General features: G+C 37.4%; 3 protein-coding genes and 1 long non-coding RNA gene across 9 annotated transcripts; 3 read left to right on the top strand and 1 right to left on the bottom strand.

Annotated features, from left to right (window-relative positions):
- The first annotated feature begins 2,066 nt into the window (after nt 1–2,066).
- LOC110920494 (F-box/FBD/LRR-repeat protein At1g13570) lies at nt 2,067–5,024 on the top strand. Of its 2 annotated transcripts, XM_022164721.2 has the most exons (5): nt 2,067–2,455; nt 2,881–3,218; nt 3,480–4,301; nt 4,416–4,580; nt 4,650–5,024. In XM_022164721.2, the coding sequence occupies exons 3-5, from the start codon at nt 3,678–3,680 to the stop codon at nt 4,911–4,913; spliced, it is 1,053 nt and encodes a 350-aa protein (XP_022020413.1). In that variant the 5' UTR covers nt 2,067–2,455; nt 2,881–3,218; nt 3,480–3,677; the 3' UTR covers nt 4,914–5,024. The 2 variants fall into 2 exon arrangements, with proteins under 2 accessions (XP_022020413.1, XP_022020414.1); XM_022164722.2 differs by lacking the exon at nt 2,881–3,218.
- Nucleotides 5,025–8,991: 3,967 nt separating this feature from the next.
- On the top strand, nt 8,992–12,084 carry LOC110920490 (F-box/FBD/LRR-repeat protein At1g13570). The gene is made up of 4 exons (XM_022164714.2): nt 8,992–9,344; nt 10,354–11,143; nt 11,351–11,518; nt 11,587–12,084. Exons 2-4 carry the CDS (start codon nt 10,358–10,360, stop codon nt 11,854–11,856), a joined length of 1,224 nt encoding a protein of 407 aa, XP_022020406.1. The 5' UTR covers nt 8,992–9,344; nt 10,354–10,357; the 3' UTR covers nt 11,857–12,084.
- Nucleotides 12,085–14,819: 2,735 nt separating this feature from the next.
- On the bottom strand, nt 14,820–19,102 carry LOC110920495. Of its 3 annotated transcripts, none has more exons than XR_004883268.1 (6): nt 18,925–19,102; nt 18,214–18,381; nt 18,036–18,107; nt 16,563–17,114; nt 15,917–16,171; nt 14,820–15,029 (listed from the first exon to the last, which is right to left on the bottom strand). It is a non-coding gene; the product is annotated as an uncharacterized LOC110920495 (long non-coding RNA). The 3 variants fall into 3 exon arrangements; XR_004883269.1 differs by having other exon boundaries at nt 16,584–17,114; XR_002581733.2 differs by having other exon boundaries at nt 18,214–18,376.
- A 290-nt stretch (nt 19,103–19,392) lies between these two features.
- LOC110920492 (F-box/FBD/LRR-repeat protein At1g13570-like) lies at nt 19,393–23,016 on the top strand. 3 transcript variants are annotated; one of them, XM_022164719.2, is made up of 4 exons: nt 19,393–19,579; nt 20,587–20,767; nt 22,352–22,522; nt 22,599–23,016. In XM_022164719.2, the coding sequence occupies exons 2-4, from the start codon at nt 20,591–20,593 to the stop codon at nt 22,860–22,862; spliced, it is 612 nt and encodes a 203-aa protein (XP_022020411.1). In that variant the 5' UTR covers nt 19,393–19,579; nt 20,587–20,590; the 3' UTR covers nt 22,863–23,016. The 3 variants fall into 3 exon arrangements, with proteins under 3 accessions (XP_022020411.1, XP_022020410.1, XP_022020408.1); XM_022164718.2 differs by having other exon boundaries at nt 20,587–20,896; XM_022164716.2 differs by having other exon boundaries at nt 20,587–21,370.
- The last annotated feature ends 4,819 nt before the right edge of the window (nt 23,017–27,835 follow it).

Raw genomic sequence — 27,835 nt, 5'->3', positions numbered from 1 at the left:
GGGAGGTCAACTACAGAAGCGATACATATTCTAAGAAGGTTGATGGAAAAATATAGAGCGAAGAAGCAAGATTTACATATGGTGTTTATCGACCTTGAAAAGGCATATGACACTGTCCCACGTCAACTGATTTGGGATACTTTGGAAGGTCGAGGGCTACCGGGGAAGTATATAGACATAATTAAGGATACATACGATAGAACAGAGACTAGTGTCCGCGCCCCTGTAGGAGATACAAACTCCTTTCCGGTGGAGGTAGGACTCCATCAAGGGTCTGCGTTGAGCCCTTTTCTTTTTGCGGTTGTCTTGGATGAGTTGTCCAAGTTGATCCAGGAGACAGTTCCGTGGTGCATGCTTTTTGCAGATGATATTGTGTTGATTGCAGAGTCTAAAAACTGCCTGAACGAGAGGGTAGAGGAGTGGCGAGTAGCTTTAGAGAGCAAGGGCCTAAGAATTAGTCGATCTAAGACTGAGTATCTACACTGCGATTTCAGTGGTCTAGCCGATGACGATAACACCCAAATCACCATTGAGGATCAGTTGGTCCCGCAGGCAACTAAATTTAAGTATCTGGGGTCATTTGTACAAAGAGATGGTGGCATAGATAGTGATGTAACCCATCGCATACAGGCTGGCTGGTGTAGATGGAGGGCAGCCAGAGGGGTATTATGCGATAGGAGGTTCCCAACTAAACTAAAGGGGAAATTTTACAGGGTAGCAATTAGGCCTGCTATGCTATATGGAACAGACTGTTGGGCTATTAAGAAGACACAAGCGCGCAAAATGGAGGTGGCAGAGATGAGGATGCTGAGGTGGATGTGTGGAAACACGAGGTTAGATCGAATAAGAAATGTAGTTTTTAGGGAAAGGTTAGGAGTGGCTAGTATATCAGATAAGATTAAGGAGGGGAGATTGAGATGGTTTGGGCATGTGAAGCGGAGGGAAACGACGGCACCAGTTAGAGTAGTGGAAAATCTCACTGTGGAGGGGAAGAGAGGAAGAGGTAGACCCAAACTGACATGGGATGAGCAAATTAGGCATGATTTATTAGAGTTGCACCTTTCTGAGGACATGACCCAAGATAAGACTTCGTGGAGGCGTAGAATTAGGGTTAAAGACTTCTAGAAGATATCGCAGTAGGGTCTTAGGTCTATTTAGGGACGTAGATTCTTCTTATCTTTTAAGTGACTTTACAGGTGATTGTCGTCTTGTGTTTATACCCATATGATGTTGTATGCTACAATACATGTCTAACACTATATTGTGTCACTCTCTGATCACTTTCTTGATATGTTGGTTTGTTGTGTGTTGGTATACTCTCTGACTTCTTATTTATATATTTTATATATATAAATATATATATATATATATATATAAATATATATATATATATATATATATATATATATATATATTTTGACTTGGTGCGCTGGTAGGTTAATGATTTTCGAGCCGGGGGTCTCTCTGGAAGCAGCCTCTCTATCTTTAGGGATGGAGGCAAGGTCTGTCTACATCCCACCCTTCCCAGACCCTATAAGTAGCTTTGCTATTTGTGGGATATACTGGGTATGGTTGTTGTTGTTGTAGAAAATCTGAAAAATTATATAAAAATTGAAAAACCTGAACCAAAAAGATTTGTTAGCTCAGACTAGTGGGTATGGGGAGGCTTATCCCCATAAGGATAGGCCGCCACGTCAGCGCCACGTAGGAGAGGCTTGCAGAGAATGAACCTAAGGGGTGGAGGATGGAGCCCCACACAATATAAGTTATTTGTTGTTTTAGAGAGAGACAGGATAGAGAAAGAAGAGAGAGAGAGAGATGAAGGCCCGTCATCTTCGTCTTGCTGCAGCCGGTTATCACAAGCCGGGCCAAGGGGGGCGGTGTGGGGGACCGGCGCCAGGCCTAAACCGGCCCCCATACCCCTTGGTCTCATGCAAGTTTAAACACCATTTCTTCTCGTTTTCTCTCTCCACCTCAACTTCTCTAAACTAAACCACTCTCTCTCTCCACCTAAGTTAAATTTCTCTCTCCACCTCAACTTCTCTAAAAAACCTCTTCGAAAGGTCTTCCTCATACAGATGTCGCCTTGCCTCTTCAAAACTCTTCAAGCTCCACTTCTCAACCTGCACATCTTCAAACCTCAGAAACACTAGCCCCATCTCCACTTCTCCAGCAGAGATCTCACCTCCTCAGCTTCCCCCTCCACCTCCGCCACACCTCCGCCTCCCCTCCGCTACCCCCTCCACCTCCGCCACACCTCCGCTACCACCTCCACCTCCGCTACCCCCTCCACCCCGCCGCACCTCCGCTACCCCTTCCACCTCCGCCGCACCTCCACTACCCCCTCCACCTCCGTCGTTCACCCATCTCCACCTCTGCCGTCGCGTTTTCCCCTCAACTGCTGCCGTCGTTCACCCATCTCCACCTCTGCCATCTCCGTCGACAAACTCCTCAGGTATGTTTTTTTTTTTTCAGAATTGAAGTTATTTTTTGTTTCAGATTATAAGTTCTATGTTTCTTTTTAGATTATAAGTTATATGTTTTTTTTCTGATCATATGTGGTTTAGGTTTAATTTCAAGGTTATTTGTTTGCATTTTTTCAGATTATATGTTTTTTTTTTTCAGATTATATGCTAAAATTTGGTGCTAGTTTGCTTAATTTTGGTGTTAGTTTGCAGAATTTTGATGTTAGTTTGCTGAATTTTGGTGTTAGTTTGTAGAATTTTGATGTTAATTTGCTGAATTTTGGTGTTACTTTGCTGAATTTTTGATGTTACTTTGCTAAATTTTGGTGTTAGTTTGCTGATTTTTTATTGTTATTCATGCCTACTATTTGAGTAGTTTGCAGAAGTTAAAAACCAAACATTCTTCTTCTTGCAGAATGTAGAGGTTTGGTCCACCTCTTCTGGTTCAGATGTCTGTAGATGTGGTCCGCAAACTGCAGACATTTTACCTCTGAAAAAACAAACAGCACCTAAACTAAACCCCCCTCTCTCTCTCTCTCTCCTCCACCTTAGTTAAATACACCTCAAGTTTGGTCTCATTTAAAAGCAGTTTACTTTTACTTTCATCCAGTATGATCTATCTACCCTCCTTCCTTTTTAGTTTCTCTGCATAGTTTCAATATTTCAAATTCCTGAACCGGTTCAACCAACCGCCATAACCAGCCGACTATCTGGAAGCTGATGATTGATGAACCGGACTGCCAGTGACTCTTGGTTTGTGAATCTTGTGTTTTGGATATACATTTCTCTGTTGAAACACAACCGTCTTTTAAACAAATCAATCCCTTTAACCTTTCATGATCAACTTTTTGTTATATATTTTACCCTTAATTTCGTTCAAATATGAAACTTAAGTATTTATTTTGTAAACTCAATTATATTATATTTCTCTTGCATAACATATGTTTTGACTCATTATCATGGCTATTTATTCCATCTATTAATGTCTGTCATTAATACAAGTCTTTTTCTTAGAATAATGGAACTGTATCACAAGAGACATAAAACATCCAAGTTTGCACCACAAGACTTTATCAGCGACATGCCAGATATTGTGAGGACCGGTGTTTTGTCAAGAAACTGGAGGTTTAAGTGGACTATGCTTAGATATTGCCGTTACAAGATGCTGTGAGGACCGGTGTTTTGTCAAGAAACTGGAGGTTTAAGTGGACTATGCTTAGCCAACTTGTATTTGATGACGACTTCTTTAAGTATTTATCAAAAACACAAGGCAAGAACAATCATGTTAGAATTATAAGTAGGATTCTTCATCATCTTAGAGGTTCCATCACAAAATTTGTCCTCTTCTTAGACGACGTGTTGGTTTTGGATGCTAAACATATTAGACGTTGGATTAGGTTCTTGTCACCAAAAGGGATTAAGGACCTCTCTATTAATAATTCGGATGTAACACTACTTAACTTGCCTACCCATCTTTTCTCTTGTTTAGAATTGGAACATTTGAAACTTTATAATTGTTATTTCAATCCTCCACCTACTTTTCATGGTTTTCCAAACCTATTGAGCTTAGACTTGTTTGTGGAAATTGAAGAGGACTTTGAAGTTGGGAAGTTTTTGACGGGGTGTCCGTTACTTGAGGATTTGACCATGGATGGTCTGTTTGAAGTAGGCAAAGTAAAGGTAGTTGAGATTGCAAAACTTGAAAATCTCAAAATATTATCTTTGAAATTTTATGATCTTGACGATACAAGCGTCATGAGTTCCAGTACTATCTTTGAACTTTTGGGATCTCTTCCAAAACTTCAAGAACTTGATTTGGATTTTCAAGACTGCCAAGTAAGGATAAGTTGTGTCTTTAAAGTTTACTTTACAGAAAAATTGTCTCATTTTACGGCATATTCATTATATTGCGAAAAGGCTTTATGAATTATCAGACCACTTTTCTTGTAGTTGAGAGAAGGTGGTGCTAAAAAGAGGTTCTCTACCGTCTTTCCCTGCCTCAAGGCTCTTAAGTTATCTATATATTTAGACAACGGTATGAATCTATCACGTGCTTTTGAATTGATTAGGAGCTTTCCAAATCTGCAAACACTTGAAATCACAACAACTGATTTGGTATGTATCATATTGCTTGTCTTGTTAGCTTTATAAAGTTTTGCATTTTAATACTAGTTATTCTTGCAGTATGATGTGCAGACACATGCAATTTGTTCTCAAGAGGTAGAATACAACACGATGGAGTTGTTACGAAGTGTGACGTTTGAATATTTGAAAGGTTCTGAGAATGAAGTGTGTTTGATAAAGTATTTACTTGCGTGTTCACCTTTCCTAAAAAGTATTGTTATTCGTCCCTACTCGTACCTTGCGTATGGTAAGAAGTTGATGTTTGCTACGAAGTTGTTGAACCTCTATCGAGCCTCTCCTGTAGTTGAAATCAGTATCTCTTAATTCTAGTTGTTTTGAATCAACTAACTTCTTAGTCTATTAGATGCATATTTGTATGAATTTATGGCCCGATTTTGTAATATGCTTTTACTAGTGGCAACAAGAATTCAATAATCCTAGAAATAAATTTAGAGATAATAATTTTACAAATATAAGTTTAATGCTGAATTAATCTTATAATAATCCTAGACATAAATTTAGAGATAATAATTTTACAAATATAAGTTTAATGCTGAATTAATCATTTCAACAGAATTAGGGTGACACTTGGTTTCTTACTTTGGAATAGATTGATAGTTAAGGTTTTGATCATGTTAATGGGTTGGACCGAAACCAAAAGTGATCTGGCTGAATCTGGGCTATGTTACACACAACAATTATGACTTATTCAACAAAAATGGGTTGATTTGGGTAAAGGAATTTGGTCATGGGTCAACTTGGGTTTACTCAAATGATACAACGGTTCAATTTGGGTTCTTATATCATGCAACAGATCAAAACAGGTGGATCTTAGGTTGAAGGGTGTGGGGGCATGGGTTGGGTCATTAATCGCCACACAGGACTATTAATGGATTGTTATATCACCCTCTTGCCTCATCCAACTTGGTTGGTATGGATTATTAGGCTATAGGGTGTAGTCATGACCACCGTGACTCTCCACGTCAGTGCCATGTCACCCACCTCTAACCCACCATCTAAAACCAATACCCCAAGGGTGTAATCATGACCCAAACCACTATCCCCTTATTTATTTTAATTTATCTTTGTCTAAAGAAAAAAGAAATGATTTCTTGAAAAATGAAAGGAGGACCATAGTTGCCATGGTTTAATCCATGCAAACCATGGTGGATCATGCAAGGGGATAGTGTAGTCTTCCATTCATGTTCACGTATGTCCCAACCATGACCACCACACCCTTTAGCCTTAAACCATGGCAACCATGACCCCCATTTCCTTTTTCAATATTTCCTTTTCCTTTTTCACAAAAATAAATTAAAATAAGACAATGGTAGTTTGTGCCATGACCACACCCTTAAAGTAGTGGTTTTGGATGATGGATTGGAAGTAGGTGACATGACGCTAATGTGGAGGGTCATGATGACCATGAGAGTTATGACCACATCCTATAGCCTTATAAGACTTGTTAGGGGTGAGCGCCACCCATCACCCCTATGAGTCACTGCACCGCCTCCAGCTCCTAAATTGATGGTTTAAATAAGGGGGTGTTTGTTTTTTCTTCAAACATCTTCAAGGGGGCTCATGTCTGCAGGCGCACAGACGTTACACTTGAAGACTGTTTGTTTTTTTTTTTCTTTTAAATAGATCTGAACTCAGCTTTTTTTCATCTTAAAAAATAAGCTATGCACCTCCTTCTTAAAACATCTTCACACCTCCCTCTTCTCCCCCCTCATCAGCCCCTCCCACCGCCGCTCCTCCTCCTTCTTCGACCTCCCTCTTATCCTCCGGCGACCTACCTCCTCCTCCGACGACCTCCCTCTTCTCCTCCGGCGACCTACCTCTTCTCCGACCTCCCTCCTCCTCTGGCGACCTACCTCCTTCTCCGGTGACCAGCTCCTTCTCCGACCTCCCTCTTCTCCTCCGCTGGATCGAAGCGGAATGTGAATGTTTCGTCATTGTTTGATGCGCTTCAGACCTGTATCAACTTATAAAAACAAACAGTATTATATTTTCAGCTTGCAGATCTTCGGACCACATCTTCAGTTGCAGACATAAAAACAGATGAAATCAGCTTGCAGACAATTTATGTCTGCAAAAACAAACAGCACCTAAGTTTCCAACACTTGTGTAAATCAAACTTAATAATGTAACTAGATTTGTTCATGTCGCATGTTGTAGCGAAACAGAGCAAATGATAAGGTAAAACAAACGTTATTTGAAAAGAAACATCTTGTTTAGAAAGCTAAACTGTCAAAAAATCGATTCAGTTTATTATCGTACTGTTTTATGATACCAAATAAATACTCTATTTTGAGTACGTGTTTGTTTTTAACAAAACTTATACGGGAATATCAAGGGAAAAAAATAACGAATCTAAGTTATTAATAAAATATCTAATTAACTAAAAAGGAAATATGATTTAGAAAAGAAAAAATAATTACTAAAAATAGAAAATAAGTAATAGAGGAAATATGGTTTAAGAAAAAAAAATATGTTAAAAAGTGAAAAGCAAATATAATAATAAAGTATTACACTATTAAATTAATAAATAATTAAAAAAATATAGATTATTATAAAATTAAAATTACCATTCATGTACCTTCGTTAACAATATATATATAATATATAATTTTCACACTACCCATTCACATAATAGTGAGCTTTACTATTAATCAAAGTTCAAAAATATTCAAATTGATGGATTAAAAAAGTTTCAAGTTTCAACATATGTTGTGAAGCCGTGACTAGCGTTCAGATGGAGAGCTGTGACCGGCAATAGATGAGGAGGAGTCGGCGGCAGGTAGTTCGCGGTGATAGTCTTACGTTTGTCTGGTGAGCCCAATCGATGAATTTCAATTGCTACTATTTCTTTTTCCAAAAATACTTGAAAATTTGTGAGCCTTAGGCGAATTGAAAATACGGGCCTTAAAATTTAAAAGTTTTCAAAGAATATAAAAAACCTTAAAATATATGAAAATGAATTAAAAACTAGTGAGAATCACCCGCATTTGCGACGGGCCTGTGTAAACCAAAGGATTTTGGAATCTCAGGGAGGACGGGGTGTCTTCGGGGACTCACCTCGGGGATCCCTTTTGCCGATTAGGTGGGTACCGCCGTTAAGGCGGGGGAGTGAATCGGGGAAGAGAGAGGTAGGCAAAGGGGTGGCGGCTCACCGAAGGAGAGAGGGGAAAGGTGGTGGGGCCAGCCCACTTTCAACCAATCAAATGCTTTCCTTTTTTTTTTTTTTTTTTTTTAAAAAAAAAAAACCCAATTCACCTAATAGGGGAGTGGCGCCATCAAATGGGGGTGTTAGGGGAGTTTAAGAGGGGAGTTGACGTGGCACACGGGGATTGGTTTGACGTAAGAGAGGGGACTCACCTATTAGGTGAGCACCCCCTTCACCCTTAAAAATAACACCTCAAACCCGTGTTTGCACATAAATACGGAAAAGTTACTTCGTAATTTAAAAAACAGTGTGCCGCCTGTATTTGTGCACCAGTACATGAACCAATGAACTTATTTTTTTAAACCACCTTATTGGACCACAAATTCTCTTTAATATGGTAGGGCTTGAGTTGATAGCATGAGTTGACACGTGGAGTTGGAGCCTCCTACCGGTGAGTGACGTGTTCGTAGAGTATGACGGGGCTTAGATTGAAGGCATGGCTTGACAGTTTATTAAAAAAAAGAAATTAAAAAAAATTAAAAAAATACATACAACATTAAAAAAAACCTAAAATTTTTTAATTACAAAATAAAAAAAAAAACTAAAAACGATTACAAAATAAAAAAAAAAACCTAAAAATTACAAAATAAACCAAAAAATGATTACAGAATAAAAAAAACCTAGAGCGTTAGCCGTTAGGTAAATTTCAAAAAGCGCGAGCTTGTCGAACGGCCTTCGCTCCTTGCCCCGAAACTCAATGTTCGCCACCGCCACCCGGTTCTCGTGGCTTAACTCGCCACTCGGAACGGTTGGAATTTAAAATTCAAACACCCGCTATGACATGGCAGTGGACAGCGAATAGGAGACCGCCACATCGGATCTCAAGCCCGCCCCACGCCCGACTTCAAACTCAAGCACCAAGAGCCACGCCCCAACCCAAATACACCCGGGATGATGGCTTAAAGATTTTCCCCCAAGCCACATACCCCAGTCTTACACATGCAAAGAGTGTGCCACCTGGATGATCTTTAAATGTTCGAATGAGTCATCAAAGCAATCTGTTATTATATTTTTATTTAATCGGGCTGATCACCTTTATCGAAGAATGATAATTGAAGGTAATTGGGCCGCTACACTTTACATTAAATGTAATTGATTGTCATTGGACCAAATATTCCACTGATATTTCAAACATATCAAATTCACTCCGTTAATTGTTCCGATGGACTTTAGGTAATTCTTTGGAAAAGTGCGTTTTATAACTTTCTAAACTTAAATAATTAAACTTTTAATTTTTTTACCTAAACATTTAATTTACAATTTCAAAACTTAATAATCTAAAAATCTCCTTCAAAACTCAACCCAAACACCCCTAAATCCGCCATTAAACCCAATTACATTGATCCCCAAACACCCCCTAAGTCCGCCATTTTACACACCAACTAAAATAAGCCTTATAAAGCAACGGTCTCACCATTTTACACACCAAAACCCATAATAAACTCAAAACGACCCTTGAAGTTCAAATAATCATCATTCCGGCAGCAATCACTATTCACTCGTCGGAGTCGACGGTTTCAACTTTCCAGGTTAGAATATTGTTGCTTTTTTTAGTTTATGCAAATTCTTTATTTTCTTTTTTATAAGTTGCATGCATTGTTTGCTAGTGAAAGATGACCCCGAATCATTAGTTTTATCATGTAATGATGATTACTGCATCTTTTCACTCATTTTTGCTAAGGATTCTAGAGCCTGTGTTCAGACTTCAAAAATTTTGGTCCCATAGAATATGTTTCAATTAAAAGGCAAATATTGCGTACGGTATATGCACATGCAGGGCGGACTCAGCTCACATTGAACGGATCGGGTCCCCGGACCCCAATGTTTTAAAAAAATTAGTAGATCCGGTATATTAAATTTTAGAGTAAACTGCCATTTTGGTCCCTGTGGTTTGGGCATTTTTGCCATTTTAGTTCAAATCTCAAACTTTTTAAATCTGGGTCCCTGTGGTTTCATCTTTATTGTCATTTTAGTCCAAAATTCAAAAACCCTCTTTTTTTGACTGTTCCAAAAAGTTTGAGATTTGGACTAAAATGGTAATAAAAGTGAAACCACATGGACCAAAATGGCAATTTACTCTTAATTTTGGACTAAAATGGCAATAAAAGTGAAACCACATGGACCCAGATTTAAAAAGTTTGAGATTTGGACTAAAATGGCAAAAGTGCCCAAACCACAGGGATCAAAATGGCAGTTTACTCTAAATTTTGTAAGGACCCCATAAATACAATTAGGCAGACACGTAGAAAGAAAAGAAAAACTGGTGTAGTGGTAAACTTCCGTCTTTAACAACAAGAGGTCATGTGTTCAATCCTTGTATAGCCTGTTTTTCTGTTTTTCTTTAATTTAGTTCAAACCTTGCTCTGACCCGACCCGAAAATTTTAACGTTTTGTTATAAAAATTTTGAACACCGGAAAAATGGACCCCATTGGAAAAAAAATCCTGGGTCCGTCACTATGCATATGAATGATTTATGAATGTCATGAATATTTATTTTATTAATTTATGTTAACAATTAATATATGTCTTCATGTTAGAATAATGGAAGTCGATCACGGGGCACATAAAGCAGCCAGGTTAGCACTACAAGATGTTATTAGTAGCATGCCGGATAAGGTGATAACTAATATTCTTGATCGATTGCCATTACAAGATGCAGTCAGGACTGATGTCTTGTCGAAAAACTGGAGGTTTAAGTGGACTATGCTTAGCCAACTCGTATTTGATGACAACTTCTTTGAGTATTTATCAAAAACAGAAGGCAAAGACAATCATTTGAGAATTATAAGTAGGTTTCTTCTTCATCTTAAAGGTGCCATAACAAAGTTTGTTCTCTACATAGAAAAGATGCGTAAATTCGATGATGACGATATTAACCACTGGATTTTGTTCTTGTCCAAAAACGGAATTGAGGACCTCACTTTTAAGCTGCTGGATAAAACACCATTTAAGCTGTCTACCCATCTTTTCTCTTGTTTACAATTAAAACATTTGAAAATTTATAATTGTATTTTCAATCCTCCACCCGGTTTTCATGGTTTTCCAAACCTATTGAGCTTGGAGTTGTATCCGAATGCTGAAAAAAGCAGTGACGTTGGGGACTTCGCTATTAAGTGTCGCTTGCTTGAGATTTTGAAACTGCGTTATATCTTAAAAGCAGGCAGAGTGAAACTAGTTGAGATTGCAAAACTTAAAAATCTTAAAACATTGGCTTTATCATTGTATGATCTTGACAATAAGATGATCACAAGTTCCGATACCATCTTTGAGCTTCTGGATTCTCTTCCAAAACTTCAAGAGCTTTATTTGAATTTTCAAGTCTGCAAGGTACGGCTAAGATGCGCTGTTGAAGTTTACTTTTCAGAAACACGGTCTTAGTTTTACATAATCAAATAGTTAATAAGTGATAATATTCGGTATAATCTAATATGCACGTAATTCAATTGTATGTCTATTTTACAACATATTCGTTATATCGTAAGTTTGCAACAAGTCCTTATCATTTCTCTAACCGCTTTTGACCTTTTGTTGTAGTTGACAGAAAGTGGTGCCAAAAAGAACTTCTCTACCGCCTTTCCCTGTCTCAAGGCTCTTAAATTGGCAATGTATTTAGACAATGCTATTAAGTTATCGTGTGCTTTTGAATTGATTAGGAGCTTCCCAAATATGGAGACTCTTGAAATCACAACATATGCAGGTTGGGTATGTATCATACAACTCGTCTTAGAATCTCAAATATAGTTGCATTTATATACTAGTTATTCTTGCAGTATGATTCGCTGGCACCTCCAATTTGTTCTCCAGAGGTAGAATACAACACTATCGGGTTATTGCAGCTACAGAGTGTTTTCTTTACGTATTGTTCAGGTTCGGAAAATGAAGTATGCTTGATAAAGTATTTACTCGCGTGTTCCCCTTCTCTAAAAAAGATTGTTATGCGTCCCCACTCGCAACTTGAGTACGGTAAAAAGTTGACGTTTGCTATGAAGTTGTTGGAGCTCCATCGAGCCTCCCCCGTAGCTGAAATCAAACTCTTCTAGTGTTAGTTTGGGTGTTCTCTTCCTTTCTTGGCTGTGGTCTAGGTGTTTCCCTTTAAGAATGTTTATTTGTAGGTGTTCTTTGTTTTAGGCTAGGGTTGGTTTTGCTAAGTAAACTCTAGTTTCTAGCTTGTTGCAAAGAGAAATCACTATAATGGGTTATTTGACCAATCGTGTATAACCAAATATCCGTTTGATCAATGTTTGTCCGCCACGTTATTTAATAAGGCAGTGTATGGCTGTGTCGAGTGGTTAGTGGTGTTTACGTTGAGACTTTGTCCAAAACAAAAATGTGAACCATGAACCGCACACGGAAATATGGAATGTCGCCAATGGTCTTTTAGATTGAACTGGTTTTTGGTCAACTCATACAAACTCGTCATCTTTAGATGTTTTCTCTTGGTCATTGTAATTAGGCTAGCGAGTGCAAAGCTTTTGCAAAACAATTTCAAATTCATTCGTGGATGTAGCCCAACTACACTTATCGATTTTCGAATTCAGTTGAAGATCCCCAGTTACATTGATCGAGTGAACCATGTTATCTTGAATTTGGACCCGATCCACCAGGACACATTTTTATGCGATTCTAAATTGGAGATCAAAGGGAATAAACTATTCAAAACTCATATGCGACTAAATTGGGTAGTGTGTGAGATAAACTCAAAATAAAAGAAAATATATTACAAGAGCATTTTACTTATTTCATAAAAATCAACAGAGAATTTTTAACGGAGTTATTCGGTTAGATTGAAATTAATAAAATTGAAATAAAAAAGCTCAATATATTATTAAAAAATTGAAAATTCAATTTAGAGGGTGTTTGTGATTATAAAAAGTAGAATTTAGGTTTTTTCAAATGATTGATTGGTTTTAATAAGTTAAGAGTAAAGTAAATAAATGGTACATGTAGTTTACCAAAATTTTTGATTTGGTCCATAGCTTTTCAAAATTTTACGGATGGTTCCTTTGGTTTGCACTTTATAACGCATTTTGTCCCCAATCAACAAATCTAAAGGTTTAGCATCTCCAAGTTACTAAAATTTTGGATTTGGTCCATAACTTTCTAAAAGTACACGGATGGTGCCTGTGGTTTAACTTTGTAACACATTTTGTTCCCAACCAACAAATCTAAAGGATTAGCATGTCCAAGTTAGGGACTAAATACGATACAAAGTGCAAACCACAAAGACCATCAATATACTTTTGGATAGTGCAAACCACAAGAACCATCTGTGTAGTTTTGAAAAGCTATAAACCAAATTTTGGTAAACCATTAGGAAAATATGTGAATTTTACACATGAGTTAATAAGCCATTTCCAAATCTTAACTAGATAAGCCCAAGGTTTTGCCCGTTTGTTGGGTAGATTGGTGTAAATGCTCTCTGTACATGTTGTAATTGTCTTGTCCTTTCTCCGTTTGGGTCGGGGTTGTATATTGTAATGGTTTTTTCCCGTTTGTGTTGAAGACGTTTGTTAATGAAGTTAATTAAAAAAATAGAAAAAAAGATAAAACCAAGCTTTTGGGACCCAAAAGTTATCTACTTTATAAAATCACTAGCCTATATCCCGTGTGACACACGGGTTTAAAAAATACAATTAATAACTTATTATTTAATATGATCTTTTATATCTTAACAATCAAAATAACATCTAAGAGCATTGACATTCGTGCCTTTATATTCATTTAGATAATTTAATATAAAATTTATTTTTCTCTAAATTATCTTTAGTTTTAAATAACGTATCACGTCCATCTCTATATCTATATCTTGATCTAACTCACAAACACTAATTTTATTATTTATTTCTCTTTCCTACAGACTCACAATCTAAAATATAGTTTATTATATACCCGTGAGCTTCACGGGTTATGGGTTGTGTTAAAAAAATTATATATACAAAAGAAATTTTTATATATGATTTCTTTTAAGTGGATAACCATTCATGTTTGGCAAACATTACCAACAAAAAAAGTACCATAACATAAACACATAGGATTAAATTAAATGGGGGCTTGTGAGATTGAATAACTTGCACACATTGACTATGTGGGTCATCCGAACTGAAGCAACTAATTCAACCCATAGAAGAAAAAATACACACATTACACCTACCGATGTACCCAAACAGTGATGAAACTATCATATATACACCATTTATTTATACGCAAACCAAGACTTACACCAGGAAACCCACCCCATTACTTATCCGAACACACACCCACCAAGTAGACATTCCCTTATATTTCTAGTTTTTCACACAAGCCCTGGTATCCACAGATACCTAACTGTATGTGCTTCAAACAGAGAACAAACGTGAAAGTTCACAGGCCGAACAAATATATTTGGTATAGAGTTATAGACCCAACAAATATATTTTTCCAAATTCCTTTATCAACACCAATGAAAAGTGTATACTCCAAATTAGTTATCAACCGGACCAGTTAAAAAAATAACCAAATAAAGTAATCATCGGTTAAAGTCAAAAGGTCAAATTAACCGGTTATTGAAATTAACCGGTTTATGCACCTCTAGCTGTAAGCCTGCAAATTATGCACAGCGGCCAGCGCAGCGAGAAAGGCAGACTCCATAACCGGAGCTCCTAACCTCCATTACGGAGAAGATAAAAGATACGTTCATACGATCGTACATCAACGTCTTCAAAATCACTTCCAAATTCATGGATTTCAGTAGACAAGTAACGGCCGATTGTGACACATTAAGATTCATTAATCTAGCATTATATCGATCTATCGTTTCTGGTAATTGACAACGTTTGTATAATGTGTAGTTCAAAAATATAACTTTTTGTCATTAAAGTAGTTAAGGATATAAGAGGAACACGAAAAATGGTATAAATAAAGTCTAAACAAATATCGGGACAAATTTTAAACCCGAATTCTAAGTTCTCACTGCCTATATATCATGGAAACTTGATTATAGAAACAAATATTCCACAGCATTGTATCCGAACCCCTCTAAACGTATCTACACCTTATCTTGTGTATAATCAAAACGAACCTGACGGTGCGTGTGCATGACCATGTGTTCATGAACCTAAACCAAGTTCTTTTGTACTCCCACATTATTTTTTTCTTGCTTGGTTGTTCATGATCATTCTTCTTGTTCATCTTTGGTTGCGCTTTTGTTTTCTGTGGTACACGTGGCGGCTTTTTCCTGCCAAGTAGAATCGGCCCGTCGTTAGAAATCCGTATAAGCAAATATTTATTAGTTCATATGGTACAAAACTAAAACAAAAGCTGCAATAAAATGAACTTCACCACATGCAACATTTTGCAAAATTTAGTTGGTTTCAGACAAGAAAACGCCATGAATGGAGGTTACTTTTGAGTCTATATTTCTACAATGTGTGCAATAACTATCTTTTTTTTAAAACCACAACATTCCTATGGCAGTTACACAAGAATGCATGTTGAGTTTAATTAAAAATAACATAAGATGCTGGTTCCACTCGTTTGTCAAATAACTAAATAACCTTTAATTACACACATACCATGCTTGTCCAAATAAAGGTATAACACTATAACTCTATCTTAAACACTTCGAAAAGGGACGCTGAAAACCCCGTAAATAAGGTATTGCAATTTTATGAGCATGGTGGCAATTTCAAACCCATTTACTTGTTAATGAGTTGATTTGGGCAATGTGTCGAAAAAGAAATGGGTCGAACAGATCATATAAAAAATTAGCTAAAAAACAAATAGGTCGAACAGGTCATTAGTCGCACAAAGTCTATTTTTCATGACATAAACCACATAAACCGTGTTATCTAAAAAACTTACATTATTATTGCAGTGATGCTACTTTTTAATCATATTCGGCGCACTACCTATTTATTAAACTTTTTGAATAATGCAACTTTTGCAACTACATTGCACATTGATTATATATAAAAAAAACTTTTGAACAAAAACTGTTATGTTTCAACCAGAACCTACGTGTTCCAACCTGTACAAAAAAATACCCGTTATCCAACCCACTCATTTTTGCCACTTCTCAATAATCGGAAATTTAAGACAATGTTAAAAAGTTTCAAAAGCCACCTTTTCAAGATTTTCATCAAGATGCTGTCGATCTCTTCTGCTATTATACAAAACCGAATCTTCGCCATTTTCCCTTTAGAAATCGAAGTTCTATCAACTTGACTGGAATCTGAAGATGAAGGACTTCCATTAGCAGAACTCATAGAATCGGCTTTAAGTTCATGGTCAACTTCATTTGTCAATGAAGCCTCTTTAGCTTTTTCTGCCTCTTTTTGTTGTTTCCTCCTTGCTTCTTGTTCTTTTAATTGTTTAAATCTGCAAGTCATCATCAAAATAATATAAGAAAAACACGAGACATTTGAACCATAATAATGTTCCAGCTGATATTTTGACCCTGACCCAGTTAATAATGAACCAGTCAATTCAAAATATGTTTTATCTCTGAAAAGTCAAAATGGTAAATAAAAATTAACATAAAAGAAAAACACGAGACATTTGAACCATAATAATGTTACAGCTGATATTTTTGACCCAGTTAATACTGGGACGAACGTGTTATGTGTTGATACATAAAACCTCCTAAATCATTTTATTCAAGAAATTATTTTAGTATTGAGATAAAAAAAGCCAGACCCCAATTAGGGTTTCGATTGGTAAAAAAAGAAGATATGCGCTAGCAACGACACCGATTATTTAAGTACCCTACCTCTGATTTCCAACAGTGTACCTTAGATATAGTATCTCCAAAGGGGTCACCCATTACCATTACTCTTAAAGCCTCTACAACCTACACAACTCAGTAGCAAAGGTTCCAATTTCCAAAAGACGCTAAAAAACACAGATAATGAAACTACATTGCTGAAACCGGAGAGGGCGACTCTTTGAGAAGTTCACAACCCAACCCACCAGCACCCACAACCAATATACACACTTAATCTTGAAGATCGTACCTCTGCTTCACAAAATCAGACCAAGTTAGCAGCAACTAAAATAATAATAATATTGGAACATAATATGTTATAGGAGTTACTTGGGTACCTGGTTCGAAAGCGGGTCCGACCAGATGCCCTGGCCTTAGGAGAAGCTTATGAAGGTCCCTTGTTCTTGATCATGACCTTGATCTGGCCCCTGCCATTCGATACCTCTTTCTGCCTCCCCTTCCCTTCCCTTCATCTCTTTCTGTATACTCTTTATTCTCTAACCCCTGTTCTTATATGAACACCACCCACAATACACTCCAAGGATCCAACATAACCACCTGCAACAAATACAAACATAGATCATAAGCACTATTAACAATAAAAAGATTAAATGATTAAAAAAAAAGATACACAAAACCAGAACAACAATGATAAAAATCATAACTTTACAACAGATCACATCAAGAACAGAACAACTTGCGGCAAAAACAAAGAATTTATGCATAAAGATCTAGTATATACTTGTATTTATTTTGATTCTTACTGGTGGAGAAAATGTGAAACAAAACCAAATCAAGATTACCGAATTCTGCTGAAAAAGCATCAGACATTCTTCTCTTGCCGGAGCCGGAGCTAAAAGTCATTGAACCATCTTCGTATATGTGTTAAGATGTGATACGCGTCACGCATTTCACTTTTCTCATTCATTCAATCAATCACTCTAAGCCAACACATAGGAAGTGTTCCTACTTTCACTTCAGATAGGTGGATCTTAATAAAAGCGTTCCCACTTTTACCAACTCTAATTTGGTAGAACTTACGGCTTACAACATTCTTAATAGCGTAACTTCACTATTATACTGCATATAGAACAGTAGCATTGGCCACAGGGGCATGTTTACTGGTAAGAACCTCATAGATACTTTGGTTCTATATAAAGCCACTAAGATGAATTCTCATTTGTCATTTCATAGAAAAATATGTTATCCAGTTGTTACATTAACTCCTAAGAAAGAGACGATAGTACATCACCCACACCATGTGTAAAAACTCCAACCAGTAATGGTTGCTTAAGTCTTCTATATCAAGTATTCAACTTGAATCACTATATCATTTTACTGCTAAAGAAATCTGTTGTACTATAAATCATAATCCATAGGTTCTCTATGTGTATTTGAGTACTTGTTTCATTCATGGTGGCAAGTGAAATATATAAGAATTTGCACGTATAAAAAACAGAGAAGGAGCAAGGTCCAAACCTGTTTCTTGGAAATCATAGGTCCATCACAAACACCAACAACAATTCGATCCCTAGCCAACTCTGCAGCTGCCTGTAACCAACAATCAAATCCACCACAACTCAAAAAATAACCAAAATCTCATCCTACGCTTATTATGTGTAGCACGAAATAACAAATACAGATCGTTGACAACAACCTTGAGGAAAAGTCGATGACCATCATGTAAGCGATCAAACGTGCCACCTAGAACAACAGATCCATATGAATTCGGCGGAGAAATAGTTGACAAATCAGACGAAAGCTCTGGAATCGGGTCCTCCACAATTGTCATTTTATCCCAGCTCTTTGATATCTGATTCCTGCTCTATCAAAAAACGAAACTTTTCAACGTATTGTCATTCACAACCGTCCAGTCACATTCATCAAATAAGCTAGAAAACTAATATCCCGCGATAAAATCGCCTAAAAAATTCAATCACTCAGCTGAAATAACTAAAACGCAGCACTTTAGAAGTATCAATAATAATTTTACATTTATCACAAATCTCTTACACAGATACAACTTCATTAACACAAAATAACAACATAAATACATTATTGGACGCAAAATAAATGTCATTTAACTGCATGTTGAGTACGAATTTGAACAAAGTGAGTGCAGCTGGTATCTATCATATGGACCACTACCTCTTCACCCTCATCGTACGATAATTAAGTGAAATTAAAGTACAGCAAAAAAAACCACATGCTAAAACAGAGAAATTAAAGTATAGCAAAAATCCAAGAAAAAAAAAACCTTACCAATAACGGCTATCGAATCAACATCAATTTCAAAGGAACTTTAAACCCAAATTCTATGTCAGGTTAACAAAAATCAAAGAAAAAAAACTAACAAACAAAACCTTACCAATAACGTCTAGTAGATCTAGGATAGCAGATTTCAAGTAAACCCTTAAATTAGAGTTCGAGCGGTTGTCTTTGCAGCTCTGTTACTGTCGTCGGATGGTGGTGATTCGCCTGAATCCCCTTCAACTCTTGTCTCTCTCTCTCTCTCTCTCAATGGGTTTTCGAATTTGTTTTGTGGATCTGGCTTGGGAAACAATGAATTTGAATTTTGAAGAAGAAAGGGAAAGATGGGTATGAGCTGGGTTTTTGACGTTTTGTGTGTACAGGGTGAAAGAGATGTTACAGAGAGAGTTGGGGACTGTGCTTTAGTTAAACATAAAAAAGTAAAAAATCTCACAAAATTACACATAAGATTATACTAACGTGGAGGGGCTAGAATTTTGACAAGTGTGTTGGTTTAATGAGGTGATGCCAAGTGGCAGAACCTTGTTGTTTTATTAGGTATAGAGATTTACTTTTTTCACTTTCATCTTCTTTCTACCCTTTTACTGCGGATATTATTAACTAACCGTCGCTGCTCCCCTCAGATCCCGACCAAACGCCGCCGCTCTTGTCCAAATCACCGCCGACTGACGCCCTCCATCCGGTTCAACAACCAACCTATAACCGGCCGGCTATTTTGAAAAGGGTTCAAAGGTGTTCAACGGTGACTCTCGGTATGTGAATCTAGGGTTTTGGACATGCATTTTCCAGTTGATTTATATGTTAAACAAACCTTTCATGATGAGCTTTTTGTTACATATTTTACCCTTAATTTTGTTCAAATAAGAAATTTAAGGTTTTGAGTATAGGCAGATAGTTGGTTTATGCCTATTTATTCCATCCATTTATGTTTATGATTGATAAAGCATCCAATGTTTTGACCAGAAGACGTTATTAGCACAGTTACTAAAGGCGTTGGGCGCACTCAAGGAGCATAGAGGGCCTCGTAAAAGAAAAGCGCTCAATAAAAAAAATTAAAGCATTTTAGGGTGTAAGGGGTGCTCACCTAAGAGGTGAGTCCCCCCTCTTACGCCCAACCAATCCTCATGTGCCACGTCAACTCCCCTCTTAAACTCCCCTAACACCCTAAATTGATGGCGGCACTCCCCTCTTAACTCCCCTTGTTTTTTTATTCAAAAAAAAAAATAAATAAATAAATAAATAAAAAGTTTGATTGGTTGAAAGTGAGCTGGCCCACCATCTTTCCCCTCTCCTCCATCGGTGAATCCATGCCTAATTCACCCACCGATTCGGGTCACCGCATTGATGGCGGCGGTGTTCCCGATCGGGGACTACCATCACCGCAACCACTCCCCGCGTACACCCCGTCCACCCTTATGTATTAGAAGATTATTACTATTCTTCAAATAAAATAGACTAGAGCTATTATATAACATTTGATACCATCTATTTAGTACCAAGAGTTTAAAACAATAGTGTATTAGTGTAAAAAAATAGGTTCCGTTCAATAAAAGTAGAAATTTAGCTGGAATTTTGCCAGAATTTAGAGAATTTTGCTTGAAACATGTCTTCTTGTATGTTGTATAGTTATGTAACGTCTGTTTTTGTCCATTATAATAGTTTTTAAGAAAAATGAATTGTTGAGTGTATGCATGTAAATGGTGATTTATGAATCTCATGGCTATTTATGTTTATGATTAATACATGTCTTCTTAATTAGAATAATGGAACTCATTCACGGGACGCATAAAGCATCCAAGTTTGCATCACAAGATTTTATTACCAACTTGCCTGATAACGTGGTAACAAACATCCTCGATCGATTGCTGTTACGGGATGCGGTGAGGACTAGTATCTTGTCGAAAAGCTGGAGATTTAAGTGGACTATGCTTAGCCAACTCGTAATTGATCCTAACTTCTTTGGGTATTTATCAGTAACAAAATACAGAAATCATCATGTGAGAATTATAAATAGGATTCTTCTTCATCTTAGAGGTGCAATTACAAAGTTTTTCCTCTCTATAGACGAGGTAATTGATATTGAAGATATTAATCACTGGATTTTGTTCTTGTCGAGAAAAGGAATTAAGGACCTCACTATTAGGAATTCGTATGCAACACCACTCAAGTTGCATGCCCATCTTTTCTCTTGTTTAGAGTTGAAACATTTGTCACTTTCGAACTGTTATTTCAATCCTCCACCTACTTTTTATGGTTTTCCAAACCTCTTGAGCTTAAACTTGTCTGTGGTATTTGAAGAAAACACCAAACTTGGGCCATTTTTTACTGGGTGTCCTTTGCTTGAGAGTTTGACCATCAATGATCGCCGTAAAGTAGGCAAAGTAAAACTAGTTGAGATTGCAAAACTCGAAAATCTCAAAATATTACTTTTGCGATTGTATGATCTTGACATTAAGATGATCAAAAGTTCCAGTACTATCTTTGAGCTTCTGGGTTCTCTTCCAAAACTTCTAGATCTTCATTTGAATTTTCAAGACTGCCATGTAAGGCTAAAATGTTAAAAGTTTATTATGACTCTTTTGCTGTTTGCATCATATTCATTAGAGTAAATTGCATTTTACGTTCTTTAAGTTTGAGCCAAATTGCAGGCGTTGTCCGTTAACTAACGAAATTACATTGGATGTCCTTTATGTTACTATTTCTCATCAGACGGTGTCCTTTTGGCCTAACCCAGTTAATTGTTTCTGTTAACTATTAACATGTGTTACTCACATGAGGGCATAATGGTCATTATCACTTATTTTGTTGTTAATATGTATTATTTAATTTAATTTAATTTTGTTTTAGTTATTAAGTAAAAATGATCATTATGCCCTCATGTGAGTGGCTCGTGTTACGAGTTATCAGAAAAAATTAAATGGGTTAAGGCAAAAGGACATTGCCTGATGAGAAACATTAACATAAAGGACATCCCATAGTTATTAAAGGCACTAGGCGCACTCAAGGCGTATAGGTCTCGCCTGGGGCCTAGGCGCAAAGCGCAAATATAGCGCGGGCCTGAGAAAAATAAAGCGCATAATGAAAAAATTAAAAAATATATTAGGTATTAGAAAAAGAATACTATTCATCAAATAAAATAAACAAAGTCTATTATGTAACACTTCATATCATCTAATTAGTACCAAAATATTAGTGTATTAGTGTAGAAAAGTAAGTTTCCTTGATTAAAAGTAGAAATTTGGCTAGAATCTTGTCGGAATTTAGCCGGAAACTCTCCGGAATCTAGGAATCTTGCCGGAATGTGCGCCTGAACCATCACCTGGAGAGTTAAAGCGCAATTTCCTCGACTTAAAGCGCAACTGCCTCGCCTCGCCCGAAAAATGGGCCTAGGCGCAAGAGGCGATGGCTTTTAACAACTATGGGACATCCAACGTAATTTCGTTAGTTAAAGGACAACACCTGTAATTTGGCTCAAAGTAATATTGCAACAAGGCTTTATAATTTCTCTTACCGTTTTCTTGTAGTTGACAGAAAGTGATGCTAAAAAGAGGTTCTCTACTGCGTTTCCCAGCCTCAAGGCTCTTAGATTATCTAAAATATGTTTAGATGACGGTAATATGTTATCATGTGCTTTTGATATGATTAGGAGCTTCCCGAATCTGCAGACTCTCGTAATCACAGCATGTGACCAGTGGGTCTGTACTCTGTATCATACTGCTTGTATTATAATATTATATGTATTTGGCATATAAATACTAGTGATTCTTGCAGTATGCTGGTCCGCCTGCACCTGTAGAAGACTACAATACAGCGGGGCTGTTGCAGCTTCGAAGTGTGGTATTTCACTATATGAAAGGTTCAGAGAATGAAGTATGTTTCTTAAGGTATTTGCTAGCGTGTTCCCCTTTCCTCAAACAGATCGTTATTCATCACCACTGGTACATTAAGATTTCGTCGGATGAAAAGTTGACGTTTGCTAGGAAGCTGTTGATGCTCCATCGAGCCTCACCCGTAGCTGAAATCGAGTTCTTATAGTTTTAGTTGTTTTGAATTTTCTATATATTTGATGCTCTAAATAGCGGCAATGAGAAATGAAAGACGTTTTTGTTATTCTGCTATGAATTATGGTGACGTTTTGTTTCATACTTTGGAATGTATCACAATGAATAGGAGATTGATAGTTAAGGTTTCGGTCAGGAGAACGGGCTGGAAGGAAACCAATTGTTATCGGGCTGCAATTTGGGCTATGTTGGACAACTATACTTTGATGGGCTGCAATCTAGTGGGTTGTAAGCTGTAGTTTGGGCCATGTTGGACAGCATTACTTTGATGGGCTGCAATCCATTGGGTTGTAAGTTGCGGCTCACAAAAATAATGTAATTGCTAATTATATAAAAAAATGACGGGTTAACAAATTTTCAACACTAAATCAAACTTGATAAAGTAATTTTCACACTATCCGTTCACAAAAGGTTATGAATGTTTGGAACCTGAACAATGTTCAGTGGATGAATTACGATACTACCGATGTAGCCCCAAATGGATAAGCCTTTTTGTATGATTTTCAACAGACTGTAGTGGTGGTGTGGTCTCATATGTGGTATTCTAGCTGCGGGTGAGTATGGGAGATTGATTTATAGTTGGGTCGGGATCGGGATCATCTTCACACAATATATGGAAAACCATTCAAGTGTTACCCCACTGGTAACACGAATTCTTTGCAAATGTTGTGTTGGTTTGGGTGGTTTGGTTTGGGTCTTTTTCCTTTACTGCAAGGCTTGGGTGTGTGTCTTATGGCAGGTTTCCTCGTTTTTACACTGAACATGCTTTTGTAACTGGGTCGCTGGGCTTCTTATTTTGATGCAGTTGGATCTTGGGTTCATCTTGCGAGCGGATGTACTGTGTGAAAGCTTGGATATGGGCTTCCCTCAATAAAGCCCAGCTTTGATCGTATTTGCTGATGGTCCACACTGTTGTCTTTTGGCTGAAGGCCCACCTGTGGGTTAGGCTAGTGAAGGCCTGTTGGTGGGTTAGTTTTTTGAAGGTCGGTGCTCTATCCATTCAGACGGGGCCTGGTTTTTTTGTTGCGGTTTAAAGCCCACGTTTGGGGCTGCCGTATTCACCTTCGTATGGCAAAGGCCAAGGCAAATAACAATCACTAGGGCCCTGGTTTTGCCTCTCTGCTGCAAGCCCAAGTTCGAAGTAGGCTGCTCAAGTTGTAGGCCCGATACAGGGTTAGTGGTCTGAATTGAAAGTCCATGTTGTGAAGGCTGGGGCTTTCTATGTGGGTCGGGGGCTGCAAGTTTGGTATCACAACATGGTCACCTTACTAGCCAGTAGTTTGAGGATTACACATTTGGTGTTGAAGATCAAGTTTTTCGGGTATTTAAATCGGGGTTGGGGTCCCACTAGACACTTGTGGTTTTGGTATTTTTGGGACATTCCATCTCATATTGGTATTTTGGGGACATTCCGCCTTGTTTATTTGGTTAGGCGTATGCTTTTGCTAATCATATTTGGTTAGGGGTTGCTATTAGTATTAATACGAGTTGTATTAGATTCTTTTGTATCCCTGGGGGCTGGGGTAGGTTGGATGATTTTTTACTTTTGGTCCTCGAAGCATGTTTTGGGGATGATACGGGGGTATGCCCCTTTGATGGTGTATTCTTTGTTTGTTATTTATATAGTTTGTCGGGTTTTGCCCTTTATCCAAAAAAATGGTAAAATATAAGTCAAAATAAAAAATATCAATGGTTAATTATCTAAATTCACAATAAGCACTTATAAAATAATGTAAACTTTTATACAGAACAAACCTATAAAAGTTGCAAACGGTCATCGATTGAATCAGTTGGACCGATACCGAAAGTTATTGGACTGCATATTTGGCTATGTTGGACAGTTGACAAAAATGTAATGGGCTGCAAGATAATAAGGGGCGTTAGGAGTGTAGTTGGGATTGTTGAGATGGCATCGGGGTACCACACGGATTAAATGTTAATGTTTGCTAAGAAGTTGTTGAACCCGATCTATTCTAGTTTTAGTTGTTTGAACTCTCTTATACTTGATGCGTATTTGTATGAATTTATGGCCTCATTGTGTAATATGTTCTAAATGGCGGCAAGGGAAAACGAAAGACGTTTGTGTTAGTCTGGCCTTTGGTTTCTTACTTTGGTACAAGGTCGGCTAAGGGTGTTCGGTGTGGCTTTCGGTAAACCCACTTTACCGATTCGGTAAAGTGTGGCAAACCATTGCCAACCTTTTGCCACATGAAGTGTTTGACGAAATGGGTTTAAAATCGGTGAGGCTTTACCAATGCGGGAAAGGAGAAAGGAAAGAGAGAGGGGGGTGTGGGGTGGGGTCCATTCCAATCTCAACCAATCACATTTTTTTTCTTTTTTTTTTATTTAAAAAGTTTACCACTTCACCAAATGTTTAAACCATTGCCAACACTTTTCAGCAAAGTTTAAACATTTTTGACTGATTGACATGGCGCACTCTAATTGGTCGGTTTTTTGGTTTACCACTCCAAAGTGTTTAACCACTCCTTACACCCTAAGGGGTTTATCAGTGTTTGACGTTTACACTTTGAAATTTCCGATTTGGTCAGTTCATATGCACTTATCATCTTTGGATATTTTCTCTTGGTTATCTCAATTGGGCTAGTGAGTGCAAAGCATATGCAGGGCTGGCCCGTTAGGCTTACCAATCTAGGCACAGGCCTAGGGCCACAAAAATCAAGGGCCTCCAATTTTTAGTAAAGTTATATATATTATATATGTATCAGGCTCAAATAAAAAGCAAAACTAAACATTGTTTTGTTTATAAAGTTACACAAATAAAAAATGTTTAGGAAAAAAGGCCCACATGCAAGACACAGTTTTGAAATTAAACCCGAGACATAACTGCAGTATGTAGCAACCATCTACCACTCGACCTCATCCGAATTCCGTGAATCAGCGCCAAAAATCCCTAAAATTGAGCCGCGATCATCGTTTCTACCTCCTATCGCAACCTGCTCTTTCGATTTTCTAGGTTATCGGATATCACTAACGGTAATCACTCATGGCGTCGGGTCTGTCGAGATTAGAGGAGAATTTATGGGCAAAACTAGGGCTAATTACTAAATGTAGGTTAACTTTAGCAGCTAATTTTTCTATTAATCTCTATATGTTTTGCAAAAGGGCCTCCACTTCGTAGTCCGCTTAGGGTCTACAAAAACGTTGGAACGGCTCTGAGCATATGTAAGATATTTTTCACTTGATACTATCATATACAGAAATCTAATTTTGAATATCTCTTGGATTTGAATTTTGAAATAAAATATGATAAAAGCTTATCAAATTCGGTTATGGATGTAGCTCTTTTACGTTGATCACTCTTCAAATTCAGTTGAATATGTAGCCCAATTACACTGATAGAGTAAACCATGTTTTACTCATAAGTCATAACATGTTTTACTCCAATCGGAAAAGAGTCGATTCTCCATTTCCTGCATTACCTTTCCCTTGGATTTCAATACTCCATGTTTGCAAGTCACCAGCCACCTTATTCCTTCTACCCAAATGTTCGGCGATAGCGGTTAATGATCTTAACACATAAAACAACTAGTTCCATTTTGTATCTCCAAAACTAGTTTGTCAACATGGCCAAATTAATGAATTACTACCAATCCCTAACGCCCCTATGTTCTTTCGGTGCCAACCATTTTTCCCACACGATCCAAGGAATCCTATATGATTGACATGAACTACCTCGAAGGAATCCTCGCGAATACTCTCGAGTTTGTCAATAACCTGCAATGGTTCTTTACACAAAGATAGGAAATGAATAGGCCAATGCCCAACCTTTTGAGGCCCAAAGAGTTATTTTATGAAATTCATGAACTTGTACCCTAAAATTTTCAATGTGTTAACAACCCTAAAGGAACGGGAAGATCTTCTCCCATGGTGCCCCGACGTCTGAAGAGGTTATTGGAGATATTAAAGCGGTTAGTTTCTTATGTTTGAAAAGTAGATCTAAGATAGGTAACGTTGTTTGGAGGGAATGGTGTAATTGGCCCTTGTATATGTTGTAATTTAGTTGTTTGGTGCGGTTCTGCTTTTTTTTGGCAGTCCGGCCGTGTTAATGAAGTTTACCTTTCAAAAAAAAAAAAAAAAAAAAAAAAAAAAAAAAACCCTCTATGAGGCTTAATCATATCGTTATTTATATTATCTCGTGTGAACTCACATATGCATCATATTCTATTTATTTTCGAATCTTAATACGCAAATATAAGGGAAAATTACGGAAATGTCAGTTGACCAACCATGTTTTCGAATTTGTCACGCTCCTGCGTCCGTGGACGGACCTCTGAGCATGGGATGAGTCGGTGTATCATGTTGAAGAGTCTATGTATCACGCTCCTTCGGAAGAGTCCACCGACGCTTCGGAAGAGTCACTGACGCTTCGGAAGAGTCCACCGACGCTTCGGAAGAGTCACTGACGCTTCGGAAGAGTCCGCTGACGCTTCGGATGGACATGGACTCTTCAACATGATACGCCGACTCATCCCATGCTCAGAGGTCCGTCCACGGACGCATGAACGTGACAAATTTGAAAACACGGTTGGTCAACTGACGATTTTGTAAATAAATTCAAATATAAATGTATATATTCTACTATTTATATTTTTCGTCGTATATAATATATTGCATAAACAAGCCTTCTTTGACAGTAACGTAATGATATTGACTACTCGATATTGATACCCTACAATTACTAGATACACCAATCATCAACTAATACATTTAACGTTTCCTATCAACCCAATCCATCAAACTTACCGTCACCACCAATTATACATAACTATATATTAATTATACAAAGGAAAAGGACAATATATTTAACTATATATTTGATACAAGAAGTAAACCTTCGATAATTATAAGAGCACAAGTACTTTAAATACATCGAGAATACCACTGTCATGTTCTTGGTTAAAACAGACGTTTATTATTATAGTGTAT

The sequence above is a fragment of the Helianthus annuus genome, chromosome 16 (genome assembly GCF_002127325.2).
Source record: "Helianthus annuus cultivar XRQ/B chromosome 16, HanXRQr2.0-SUNRISE, whole genome shotgun sequence".
Classification (NCBI taxonomy): Eukaryota; Viridiplantae; Streptophyta; class Magnoliopsida; order Asterales; family Asteraceae; genus Helianthus; species Helianthus annuus.
This window is presented reverse-complemented; position numbering and strand designations above follow the sequence as displayed.

Bases quoted from the DNA above. Each gene is read 5' to 3' on its own strand.
- LOC110920494 (XM_022164722.2), top strand. From the start codon at position 3,678: ATGCTTAGCCAACTTGTATTTGATGACGACTTCTTTAAGTATTTATCA. The intron at 4,302-4,415 runs GTAAGGATAAGT...CTTTTCTTGTAG, and splicing joins TGGATTTTCAAGACTGCCAA to TTGAGAGAAGGTGGTGCTAA. The intron at 4,581-4,649 runs GTATGTATCATA...TTATTCTTGCAG, and splicing joins AAATCACAACAACTGATTTG to TATGATGTGCAGACACATGC.
- LOC110920490 (XM_022164714.2), top strand. From the start codon at position 10,358: ATGGAAGTCGATCACGGGGCACATAAAGCAGCCAGGTTAGCACTACAA. The intron at 11,144-11,350 runs GTACGGCTAAGA...CTTTTGTTGTAG, and splicing joins TGAATTTTCAAGTCTGCAAG to TTGACAGAAAGTGGTGCCAA. The intron at 11,519-11,586 runs GTATGTATCATA...TTATTCTTGCAG, and splicing joins TCACAACATATGCAGGTTGG to TATGATTCGCTGGCACCTCC.
- LOC110920492 (XM_022164716.2), top strand. From the start codon at position 20,591: ATGGAACTCATTCACGGGACGCATAAAGCATCCAAGTTTGCATCACAA. The intron at 21,371-22,351 runs GTAAGGCTAAAA...GTTTTCTTGTAG, and splicing joins TGAATTTTCAAGACTGCCAT to TTGACAGAAAGTGATGCTAA. The intron at 22,523-22,598 runs GTCTGTACTCTG...TGATTCTTGCAG, and splicing joins TCACAGCATGTGACCAGTGG to TATGCTGGTCCGCCTGCACC.